Here is a 13,269-nt window from a genome sequence, read left to right as displayed (position 1 = left end):
TAAAAGAATTACAAATAATAAGGCTCCAAGCGTTGATGGTGTGGTAAATGAGTTTTTCAAATATGGTGGCTCTGAGGTTGGAAATAAGTTCTGGAGATTCTGAATATGATTTTTTTTTTTTTTTTTTAAGGGAAGAAGCTAATGATTTTAGAAAACCTTAATTAAACCACTGTGAAAGAAAGGTGATAAGAGTGAGTGTCATAATTATTGATGCATTAGTCTGGTCTCTGTAGGTAGCAAATTACTTAGAAAGATGATACTTTTCAGACTCAGATATGTTGTAGACAGAGATTTAAGAAAAGAACAGTGTGGTATTAGAAAAGGTAGAGGATGTGTCGACCAAATTTTAACTTTTAGGTTAGTAATTGAGAAGTGCCTTAGTTGTCAAACACCTTTGGTCCTCAGTTTATAGGTTTTGAGCAAGTGTTCTCTTCTGTTGATAGAAGAGCTTTAATAAAGGTCTTACCCATGTATGGCATACAAGAAAAATACATTAAAATGATTAGTGATATGTACGAGAATAACACTGCTGCGGTTAAGGTAGTAAATTAGATTAGTAGCTGGTTTTGCATTAAATCAGCTGTTAAGCAAGGTTGTCTTCTATCTCCCTCTATTCTAGCCCATTTTGATGGACTTTGTCTTTAGGAGCACAGGAAAGGCAATGAGAGACCACAAAATCAAATGGGGAGGAAAAACTCTACAAGACCTGGGCTATGCTGATGATTTTAGCATCCTAGATGAAAGTGTGAACAGAAATCAAAGAACTTCTAAAGGTTTTGCGAGTTCAGTGTGCTGAAATAGGTTTGAAATTAATGTTAAGAAGACTAAGTCACTAAGGCCAGGATTAACTGAAGATGAAAGGTGACAGCGGGTAGCGAGAAGATTGATCAGGTGGGCAGCTTCACTTATCTTGGTAGGATTATCAGTAAAGAGGGTGGGAAAAGTGAAGATGTTAAAAGTAGAATAGCAAAGGCTCAGCTGTTTTTTTCACCTTTAAAAAAGAGTTTGGAAGAATGGGAATATAAGTATGCAAACGAAGAATATAATTCTGGAAGGTACAGTAATAACCGTGGTCAAATATGGCTTTGAAGCATGGGCGCTCTGAAAAACGGGTGAAGATTTACTAGATGTATTCCAGAAAAATTTCCAATGGATTGTCGGGGTACCCGGCTGAGTTAAAGTATTTCAAACAGTAGGCTGTACGGTAAATTTGGTTCAATCGATCTTTCTAGGGCTATAATGTAAGAGAGATTGAGATGGCTAGGGCACGTCCCGCGGATGAAGCATGACAAATTGCCGAAGATTGTCCTTTTCGGCCAACCGTTTAGGGCTAAACAGATAGCAGGTCATCCTCGTCTGTGCGTAGCTGTGCTGACCTCAGGCGGTTGGTGCTGCGGTGAGTTGTTAGTAGTAGTCGTAAAATAAGAAGTATTCTATGTTTCTTACAAGAAATGCTCTTTTATTTTAAGGAATATTCCATCTATTTCTAAATCAATTCTAAGTAAACAAAATACCCAATTATAATTTCCCTGTTTCTCCATTAAGTGGGATACCTTTAACAACTTTTTTCTGATATTTCCCCAAGTTTTCTTTGATCAACTTGCTATTAAGTCCGAAAACTAATTTTCTCATATGATCAAATCTATAAAAATTCGGGTATTCTTCTATCTAGAAACATGGGTATAATGGGTCAAATGTTCATCACCAGCTAAATAGAGATCAACTGCCAAATTGGTGGCCATGTTTTATTATAGACCGGTCCAATTGACGGTCTCTAAAATGTCATTTGTCAATCTCGTGGGATAATTTGAATTTGTTATTTTTAATACAAATGATAGGAAGACAGGCATGAGAAATATAACTAAGAGTAATCAATATGTTCTTCTATCAAATAAAACTACTGAGCTTATTCTTCTAAAAATATCTTTCGCAAATGTTAAAGGAAAGTTAACTTGGCTTTTTGGCTCTGAGCTTTTTTTTTGCTGATCACAAGCATCACAGAGATTCCAACATCGGAGATTTTATAGATTCAGAAATTTTCTTCAATAGACAGCCGCTATCAGATTTGGCACAGCATAAGCTAAATATTTGTTTTCCTTTACTCAACATTTTCGTTTATCAAAGGAATACCTGGTTGAGGTAAAGGTGCTAAGACCAGAGACTTACACTGGTGCAGGGGACTTATGGACCCGTGTTCCTTCAAATACTTATTTTTCATGATTTTTTTGTATGTCTAATATTTTACATATTTCTGCACTTTATTGAAGTTTTGTTCCATCTCTTGAGATTTAGAATCCTAATGGAGAAAAAAGAAATATTCTTACGCACCTACATGAAACGAATTGGCACTGCACTTTTTATATCTATATTTTTTCAGGGTTTGCTCCAGATTATATTTGTAGTTAAGTTTTAATATTTTTTTCTTACTGCAATCTTGTAAATGAAAATAATCTATGATGGATTAATGATAGCTTAGGTTCCCCAAAGAATTTGACATAATTTAACAGCATAAAACTATTTATTGTAGAAAAATTCTAAGCCATTCAACCTCAAAAAGCGTCTTCAAAAGTGACATTACTAAAATCAGACCGTTTCAACCAATTATGATAGGGAGAAGTATTTCAAAAACTGTCATAGCAGAGCCAAAATCAATATTTTTATTTGTCTATGACTCTGTTATTCAAGTAGCTGAGACAATAAGAAACACTTACGGAGGCGTATGCGGCACTAAAACCTCTTCCTCTTACAGATGAGTCAGTCACAAGTGCTACGTACATATTTGAAGAAGTTGAAGTTGCACTTAAAGTTGAAATATCTGGTTCACCAGTGATGCGTTCAAGAAGAGGTGCAGTAGACGAGTTTCCATCTCTGACCTAGGAAAAAGCAATCATAACAACTAAACCTCTTGTGAGTCACTAAAACGTAAGAACCTATTTAGGATCATCAGATTTAGTAATTTGCTAAAAGGTCAGTGCCTGCCAACTCTGGTACGTAAAAGCTGTCAGAAAAAAATAGTTGCTTTTCAGCAAAACAGTCAGCTAGGATTAATTGCTTTCAAAACCAAAAAAGTGTCTATTTGTTGCTCGAGTTCTTAGAGCTCAATGATTTGGTAATTTCTGGAAGTGCTCTTTTGACAATGAAATACAAACGTTTTAGTAGTTTTCGTACCAAACCTGTTAAAAATCATTGGCTGAATTTCGTAGCCATAGCCGCAGGGCTTAACTCCATAGAGCAATCATTACTCTCTCCTTAAAAGCGTAAGTATAAGTATACTCCATCCCTAGAATCCTTAAACGTAAGTGTAAGAACAGGTTTTGACAAAATATGATAAGCCTTTCCTGCCCTTATTTTCTGCCAATATGTTGAGAAATCTGAAGTAGATTTTTAAATTACTTCTTCGTTGTCAAATGTCAATTTACTTTAGGATTTTTTTCTTTTTATAAGCAACATTAAGGGGTGATTAAGGTGCATTCGGATCTTCTTGGAGGTTTTGGATTCTGACATCTAAACAGTCGTAATGAGTCTTAAAGCTACGACAAGACATGTTATCCGTTAGTTAAAAATATGAGATTTCCATTTGAAACAATTTTCCGATCGTTATTTTTTTTCTTGAATTCTGTTGATTTCAGAAATGAGCTAAATTTGGAAAAATTTCCCGAATCTAGCGTGGATAAACATTAAATAGAACTCTGGAACAACATTAACTTAAAGTAAATAATAAAATAGCGGAAATCGGATCAAACTTTCACTGTTTCAGGCTCAACAGTTGGTTTCAGGCCTAATTTCGTGAATCAAATGAAAAATTTGAAAGAAATAGTCTTCATTTGTAAGACAAAAAGAAAAAAAATGTCTCTCCGGAAATTGGGATGTACGTGGAAATTAATCTTGAATAGGTAGTGGGATATATTGCAGGGATGTGGTCTATTTTATAAAAAAGGGAAATATTTAAAACACATAAAAAAAAAACAGAGTGATAATTCTAAAAGCCTTAGGAATTTCATGGTTTCTTCGATGTGCACACCTGTATACATACATAACTGAACTATTTACATGTGAAATCAAACATGTATTGACAGGCACTTGTTTAGAGTTTGTTTAGGGAGCATTCAAAGTACGGAACCAAGTCTTTTAAAACATTATAGTAAAGGAGTACACATTTCTTAGCAATTTTTAGTGTTTTCCAAATTTAGGAAGAAGTTCAAGCTAGATGCCACTGCTCATCCCTTCTCTCACGCATAGTCTTGTGTGCATAAGAGTATCTGCTGCTGTAAATAACTGTTTATATAGTTACTAACCTCTACATAGTCGTTGTCAAGTTCGGTACTGAAATCTGAGAACGTTAGTCGTATACCTCGGTCTGCATTTGAAGTAGATATAATGTATTCGCAGGTCACGTTAGATGGATATAGGTCTGGGTATCCAGGGCTGGTAAAATTTCCCTCATTGCCTGATAGAATTGATCCACACTGAAAGTTAAATTCTATTAATTTAAGGAAGATAAATATGCAATTTATGAAATTTTCAGCGAGTGTTTAGAAAAAAATCGCTGAAAATTTTCGTTTCAGGCAGGATCTTCTTCAAATAAGAGGGACGATGAAGTGTTGGATATTTTTTCTCTTGTAAGGCAAAAAATAACGTATTACACTATCTCTGTAAAAAAAAAAAAATATACTGGTTCTACTCGATCACATCGTAATTTTTAAGGCTTACTGTCTCCGCCCCCTCAGCGTTGCCAATTGAGGAGGAGCAGATGCAGATATTTTTACTTTTGATTTTGTCTTCTTCCTAAATCCTGAAAAATACTTTTCGGGGTTTTACAATGAAAAATGCCTTTGCTGGTATTGTTATTATAAAAATTGAAAAAGCAACAAACCACACCCCCCCTCACATGATTTTAGAAACATTTGTCTCCTAAATTTTGTGAATTAACATCATGTTCCCTCCCTCCCAACTCTTGAAAGATATCTTTCTATTGACCCTGGCCTTGAAAGTTTGTATCTTACCTGTGATGACCTAATGATACTGAAAGAAACGCTAGAAGACTAAGGTGAACGAACATCTCAGCCGATAAACTAAGGGCGAGTTTGACTCATTAACAGGAAAACTAGTGAAAAAAGTGCAGTGAAAAATCTAACTAGTTACAAGGAAACACAAAGAAATCACAATGAAAATCAGTTAATCCTGTTATAGTTTAAGAATCTATAATCACAAGGGATTTTCTGGATATATTCTCGTAGAAGTAACAAAACGGAATCAACATTCCTTTCTAATTTAATTCACGAAAATTTTCAATGGCATTTTATAGAGGATACTATTATTGCTACTACTCACAAGTAACCACAGGACCAAGCTGCCTGAAACCAATATAGCTGCCTACGTTTTTCGTCCACCCCAATCGACTGTAAAACACTCAAACAGGGCTCTAGTTTTTTAAGACGTTTCTATCATTTCACCCAGCCCTACCCACTATAGGGTTGGGGAACCCCCCACTTTTCATTTGGCCCCAGACAAATAGCCAAAAAGTACAATTTTTGGTATTTTGTTATCTTCCATCCATAGAACGTTGCCTAGCCATTTGAAACTTTATTTCGTTATAGCATTTAAAAGTAAGAGTAGACGGAAACTGTCGTATAGCTTGTTGTTTAATAGGGCTCTTACAGAGAGTCTTACACAACCTTTCAAAGCACCCATGCTTCAGACCCATACATCCACCACATTCATAACCGTGTCTTAAAATTTTCTAAACCTAAGTTCACAGACTTGTATTCCTGCTTTTTCAACTACGAAAAAAAAAACATCTTGTGACTATGTTATTCTACTTTTTACATCTTCATCGCACCCACACTCTTTGCTCACAATGCTACTCAGGTGAGTGCAGCTATCTACTTGATCGATTTTATCGTTACCTAGTGTCTCTATTTACCCGCATTTATCCAATACCTAATTTCTATAGCCCCACTGTATCCCTTCCAAAACTTTATGTGCAATATTCGTTATCTATAGTTCATTATGAAAAGTAATTTGCTTTGTAAATTAATTAAATTAGTGCCTCTGTAATACTAATTATCTAAACTTATCAGTAGAAAACTTCAATGTAATAACGCCCTAACGGCTTGTGTCACATTTTCCATTCTATACAAATCGTAGAATTGGTTATTGCCTATTAAAAGCAATGGGCTCGACCGGTCCAATTCAAGGACTAATAACATCTTCCTAAGTCCACCCAGAGCGCAAAAGCTGGCTTAGAACTGGAATGTAAAAAGTCCTTTGGAATGTGTGTGTAAACCTTACTCACATGGTCACTTCATGGTATTCTGCGATTTAATTTGCCCTCTTGTTTAAATAATCAACGTCCAGCCCTTGCTATTGCAAGAGCATTGTCTCCAACTCCTTACACGTTCATCCCTTCAAATATTATACCACAACGGAGAGGCAACGCATTATACATTACAAAGCTAGAAAGAAGTAATCAAAAGATGGCACGTTTAACAGTCACACACTGAAAAAAGCACCCTGTTGGCCATGTAGCTCAAGCGAAAGAAAGGATTAACAATAACAATAGATGATAAAACAAAGACCACAGCCAAATTGATATATTCTAGATAAAAGGAAACTATAAAATTACACAATTATTAAAGCTGATTTTCCCTACATTAAAGTAAATAGCTCAAATATTCTAACATTTCTTAGCATTAGGTCATAAATATGTTTAAACTGGTGTGCATTCCCTACATTTTTTCTTAAACGATTTTTCATGAAATCCTGGTTTTTTGCAATACGCATTGGGCAAGAGGGTAGAATCCAAGTCAAAACCTAAGAATTCCCTACCCTACCGATTAGTATGAGCAAACGTACCCTAAAATCGTTTACCAGTTAAATACTGTTGCTTTTGAGGTTACAAGTAAATCGTTCCACCTCCTCCTGCTTGTGCTTTTCCTGAATATAGGAACCTTGAGAAGATGATCTTTTTTTTCAAATTTGTATTTCCATTTTTTCATCTACTCTTTTCTCTTTCCACTTTTTATCTTTCATCTTACTATTCATCTGCTGGTGTCACTTTTCTGTTCAATTATTTCAATTATTCAACCTGTAATTTCTATATGTTCTATTATTAATTCTTTATACATTTTTTTCACATTCAACATACTATTCATTTGAGCAGGCTATGTTACCTAATACTAATACTGCCTTTACTTCAATTCCCCAATTAAGAATTTGACTAAACTAAGATTTTACATTATCGTTGACCCTCGTAATAAAACCTAAGAATTTATGTGTCAAAAATGGAAATAAAACAGGTGTTTTTCCTGAATCATGACATCCTAGGCAACAGCCTAACTTGTGCCGTCATCGAGGGCTAGTCAATTAGCCTACATGTCAGGGTATTCAAATTTAAGACAAATAAGATTAAACAAGAATTCATAGTCCTGTGGTGGCGTAGTGGATTTGACCTTAGCTTGGTAATACGGGACCCAGAGATCGAATCACGCTGCAGGAATGCACTGCAGGGCCGACGCAGGGACCTTAGTAGTCAAGAAGCGTCGTTAATTCTTAAATAAAACAAGAATTCATATTACCTCATCCCTAGGGTTTACAGACTTAACAAGAACTTTTCCATTTGTCAAAGAAGCACAAAAGATACAAAAGGTTAAAGCTTTCAACATGTTTCTTGCGATATGTTTCTGAGAAATTGACTCGGATTCTCAATTCACAAGTCTTTATCACTTCTTATCATAATGAAGTTCAAATCAAATATTTCCTTGAACAAAATTTCTGACGAGTCTTCATCTATAATAAATAATGAGGCAAACAAGAATATTCCCATGAAGTTTCTATTTCTAAAAAGTAGCAAAAAAGAAAGATGAAAAGGTGTGAAGAGTTCACGGAAAAGAATGGAAAAGAATATTTCCATGAAATTTCTGTTTCTAAAAGGTAGTAAAAACGAAAGGGGAAAAGGTGTGAAGAGTTTACTGAAAAGAATGGAAAAAAACTTCCATGAAGTTTCTATTTCTAAAAAATAATAAAAAAGAAAGGGGAAAAGGTGTGAAGAGTTTACAGAATAGAATAGATTTTGGAGAATGAGACGAAGGATTCTATTGCGCGAGAGAGAAAAATATGGTATAGCATAAAATGTTGGGGTTTGGGATGGGGGCAAGGTATTTTACATTGCTATTTAATTCATGTTTTCCTGATGAGCTGCATCTGGAAAAATACAACCTTTTTCCGATATATTCTGACTGCTTTATGAAACCGGGGCTATGAGTTAGCACAAGACCGTGCGCAGACATACGTAGACCGCACGCTCACCCCGCCTCTTCTACCATAGATTTTAGAGTTGAAAGTGCTAAATAATGCCTTTTTATTAGTATTTGAAAATCCACCCCCTCCTCAGAGTTAAAAAGCACTTAGCAGCAGAAACCATGTTAGAAAAAAAAAAATCAAGGACGGAGTTGCTACAGTATGCTGCGCTTAATCTATTGCTGAGTGTAATAATTGATACAAAAATTAGATGTGATCAACCAAAGAAGATGAAAATTCTTGCATAATACACATTGAGGTCTTGATATGGTTGGTGCTGTTAAATAGTTTGATTTCATCGGTGTAACTGTGATACGGACAAATTTATTTTACAATTTATTTTAAATTACAAATCAAACCTAGCGTTATAGGGCGAGTGTTGACACTTCTCAGTGTTGTGTGTCTCGTGTTGTGCTTTCATTTAATTCTAACGCTACAGAGCCAATGCTGACGCTTCTCAGCGTTGTGTGTCTCATGTTGTATTTTCGTTTAATTCTGAGAAGGGTCAACACTTGCTCTGTAACGTTAGGTCTGATTTGTCTACTTTTTTCAAAGTTTGTCTGCTGATCATTTTTAAGTTTTTTTTCTGTTATTCAAGGTGTGTTTAGCCTATTCAATTCAAAATAAAAAAAAAAAAAAAAAAAAAAAAAAATCTCCTCTTTGAATTTACAGGATATGACGGATTTAAAGGATGATGCTGCGAATTAATAGAATCAAACTTGTTTGGTTAAAACAAAAACTCGTTTTTTTATTTAATTTCTGAACGTTTTGAATTAATGCAGTTTTAAATTCGGCTCACCATAAATGAATAATTAAAACAAATCTGCATTTGTTTAAGATTGACTCCTGAATCACAAAGGCTGTCTATTTGAAATGATAACCTCTCTTAAAAGCTAAAAAACAGTGTTTACCATAAGAAAGAGCGATTTGGGAGAGGCAGCCTTCCTCATATACATAATATTTTTTGTTTGTTTTAAGTTTTGTGTTGCTTCTTACTTTCAGTTGAAAAACTTGTTCTCTTTTTAATTGTGATCGTTTTTTAAATAGTTTTGTTAAATCCAGCACCTCCTTTATGGAAATTTCCCTTCCCCACGAGAAATTTCTTTATAGAAAGATTCTTCCACATAACTTAAATTAGTGATATTTGCGGAACTAATTTTGTAAGACATAGTAACAGAACAGTCAAAGGGGGGTCGGAACTATTTTTATTAAAACGAAAGTCACAAGTTCAACAATTCTAAAATGACTAAAATGGATGAAAGAAAAGAGCTTTAAGCAACACTTTGGTTTTGTTTCTTTGCTATCGGTTAAACGCTGAAGTTGTCAGCCTATCAAAGCTTTTAAAACCTTATGTTCAAAGAAGAAAACGATCAGTAGTCACATAATAAAAGGCTATTCCTCATTGTTGAAAAAACAACAATAACAAAAGAATATTGAAAGAAGGGACTAAATTGACTTTGCAGCCAGTTGAACTTTATCCTTTTCAATCGTAGACTTCGTGACGGATGAAAACTTGGAACAATATCTTATATAATCTAGTTGGTATTATAAAGCTATCCATAACTTTTCAGGATTAAAATACCATAAGTGACACTAATTATTACGAAACTACCTCATTGTTTTACGTTATCGTTTGTACCCATTGCGTAAACCCTTAATTCTAGGTTACAGTGAGTATGGGTAGGCTACACCAACTAGCAAAAGTTATAAGCCCCTCGTCACTGAAAATGATTGTAGCCTAACAGACGATTATTATTAACAAGTCCCCTGTATGTCTTACCACTGGAACCAAATTGGTCTTACCATCAAATACACCGGATACAAATAATAGTTAAACCAACTAGCCAAAGTTAGAAACCCCTTATTGCCGAAGTTGATTATGGTCTAACAACCGACTGATGCTTACAAGTCCTCTACTTGTCTCACAATTGGTATTGGCCGATTTTTGGTTTCAGTGTGTACCCTACTATTGAAGTTGTTTACCCCGTTGAAACTTTTAAACTAGTGTTTCTCATGAAGGAAAATTTGTACCAAAAAATGGATGACATATACTTTAATCAGCTCATCAAGAGCTATCGATTGCCGTCGAAAAAAAATTATATCTGTCTTAGTTCAAAAGTTGATTTTTTTTTTTTTTTTTACCGTAGGCCAACTTTTTAACGTCACCACTTGGAAAGCAGCAAATGATAAGCTCCAATTTCTTTACCAATGACAGAACTTTTAAAGATCAAAAGGTACATCTGATAACATTTCTCTACCTCAATCCCAAGTCCGAAAAAAACAAATGCTAAACCCAGCCAAAATCACGGCAGCACTTTCGGACCCGTGGGAAAATGCCCCTTTTTTGCTTCGGTAAATTTTTCTATTTATCACTCAAAGAAGATATATTGGCTGTGGGGCCGGGTAACTGCCGCATATATTTAACACTTATAGATTTTAGTCCATCTTCAAATCGAAAGTGGTGCCTGCCTGCTTGCCTGCTAGAACGGAGCTTTCCACCCGAAAGCAGAAACATGGTTTGAAGAAACGAAAGCTTGGCTGCACAACTTCAGATACTCCTCTCTGACATAGGCTATATAACTCCACTTCACTTCGAACACCATAGTCTCTGGCTCGTGGACAAGCAAAAACCATCCTTTTTGGCCCCAGAAAAAAGTTATGTGGAGCTTTCCAAAATGTAATGTCATATTCATCAATCCGGCCTGAGGTCCACACTTTCCGTAAAAACCCCACAGGTTAGACCCATACCAGTTTCCAGGAATAAACCAAGATCAGCGGCATAAGAAAAGAACAACCATAGTGTTACTTTCACAGTACAATAACACAAACAAATTATTGCTTATATCGGTCATTATTTATTAAAATTTGAACTTTAACATAAAGAGCGAGGCACTGACGAGGGGGTGAACTCTCTCACATGCATAATATAAGGGAGTTTGCCCCCTTGTCAGTACCTCGCTCTTCACGCTAAAGTTCAAATTTTGTTTCAATTCCGTAAGAATGACCCCTGAGGCACAAAGCCGTTTAATTAGAATAAATAGCTCTTTTAACATTATTAAAAATTCCTTAGTGTAAAGAGCAAGACATTGACAAGGGGACGAACCCCCGTCATCAGAGATCACCATAGATTCTCCCACGTAACCAAATCCCCTGACCCCCCACTAGAAGACATTCTCACTGAAAACGTCTGTATCCTTACCAATAGCCAATACTATATGTAAACAATGAGGAAAGTTCATAATTTGCAGCCTTTTCCCCGGCAACTGTTGAGGATTAAGTCATCCCTAAAGACATAGTTATTAGATATTCGAAATGCTGAACAAAATGGCTATCTCAACATTTTGATTCGGTGACTTTGGGAAAAGCATGAGCGTTGAGGGGGGGCTAGATGCCCTCCAATTATTTGGTGACTTAAAAAGGACACTAGAATTTTTAATTTCCATTCGAATGAGCCCTCTAATGAAATTCTAGGACAACTCAGTCGATACGATCACGCATGGGAAAAAAAGAAAAACAAAAAATAAATAAATAAACACGCATTCGTGATCTTTCTTCTGGCAAAAAATACAAAATCCCACATTTTTGCAGCGAGGAGCTTGAAACCTCTACAGAAGAGTTCTCGGATAGGCTGAATCTGAAGGTATGACTTTCATTACGGTTTTATGACTTTTAGGGGGTGTTTACTTTAGAGTGTCAGTTACTATTGAGCCGAGTCGTTCCTTACATACAGTTCGTTATGCCGAACTGTTTGACAATTCAGGCTTCTTAGAACTGACAAGCCAAAGGTAGAAAGAAAGATTATTCATAAAACGCTTAAAAAAAATAAAACACAAAATCACACTTTAAGATATAAATATCGAATTTCTATTTCTTAGTTTAAAAAAAAACTTTTTAGAACTAATCTGCGAATTTTAACTTTATTATAAGCAAAATAAAAATTAAATAGACAACTAATAATCTTCAAAGAAAGTGTATCCAGGGGAGACTGTTACCAAGTTTGACACGACCTGTACTTTTCAGGATATGAGGTAAAACTCCAACATCATTGAGACTTCTATCATCTTCAATAGGCATTTATAACCCTTAGGAAACATCTTACATGGTAGTTAAATTCAGTATTGATAGTAAAATAAAGGGTAGTAATGATTATGCCAATATGACTTGTGTGACAAGCCTTTGGCTTACCGCAGTTTCGTTTTGATAGATAAATAAATAATAAAAACTGTTGAATGAGCATAAGAATTTCGTCAGATACAGCCATTTAGCCAAACGCTTGTAAACCAACAAGTTCTGTAACTATCTTAGCTCTATGACTAACTACTTTAATTCTACTGCTCAAGGAATGACGCGTGGACGGAAAATAGATAGACATATATATCTATTAACAATTGAAATAACATCATTTTTATAAAATCCTAATAAGGGTGGGGGGTGGGTACAATACCAGAATTGCCTCTCACTCAATTGGACTATCTGTCCTGACTTTTTCTACAATTAGCCAAGATTTGATGTCCACAACTATTCCATTTTAATTCAAAAATCAACGGAATCATTTGATGTTTCCTAAAGGAATATTCTCATTTCACATAATATCTTTTTTAACTTCTGAATTCAAATAAGATACCAAGGTAAAAAAAAAATGTTCTTTTCTCTTTCAAGCTTTTAACAAACTTGTATTATCTATAGGTGGGCGTTAAGGAAAAACATGAGCTAGACGGTTCTTATTGCAAAACTTTACAAATAGGCGAATGTCATGAACTGCAGCTAAATACTCACACTAATAATTCAAATAGTCAATTTGTTTCTTTCCTTAGAATTGTAGTGGAACCAAAAAGGAATAGGAAAAGGGCAGAAAAAGATCAAAACCTGTTTTAAATTAACAGTTTATTTGTTTTTTCTGGAAATGCCAATTATAAGCGTAATGATGTAGAACAATCTACATATTCTAATAAAGAAGAAACTCTAAAATCT

At 35.0% G+C, this 13,269-nt stretch overlaps 1 protein-coding gene across 1 annotated transcript in view; it reads right to left on the bottom strand.

Moving 5' to 3' along the window:
- LOC136037554 (deleted in malignant brain tumors 1 protein-like) overlaps positions 1-7,719 on the bottom strand; it is a 39,535-nt gene extending 31,816 nt beyond the window's left edge. The window contains exons 1-3 of the mRNA XM_065720280.1: positions 7,578-7,719; positions 4,296-4,466; positions 2,712-2,873 (exon numbers count right to left, since the gene is read on the bottom strand). Coding sequence (XP_065576352.1) covers positions 2,712-2,873; positions 4,296-4,466; positions 7,578-7,664 — 420 coding nt within the window. The 5' untranslated portion in view covers positions 7,665-7,719. The remainder of the gene's footprint in view (positions 1-2,711; positions 2,874-4,295; positions 4,467-7,577) is intronic.
- Between the last annotated feature and the right edge of the window lie 5,550 nt (positions 7,720-13,269).

The sequence above is a fragment of the Artemia franciscana genome, chromosome 2, assembly GCF_032884065.1.
Source record: "Artemia franciscana chromosome 2, ASM3288406v1, whole genome shotgun sequence".
Taxonomy (NCBI): domain Eukaryota; kingdom Metazoa; phylum Arthropoda; class Branchiopoda; order Anostraca; family Artemiidae; genus Artemia; species Artemia franciscana.
The sequence above is the reverse complement of the archived record's forward strand: the minus strand, read 5'-3'. Positions and strand labels throughout refer to the sequence as shown.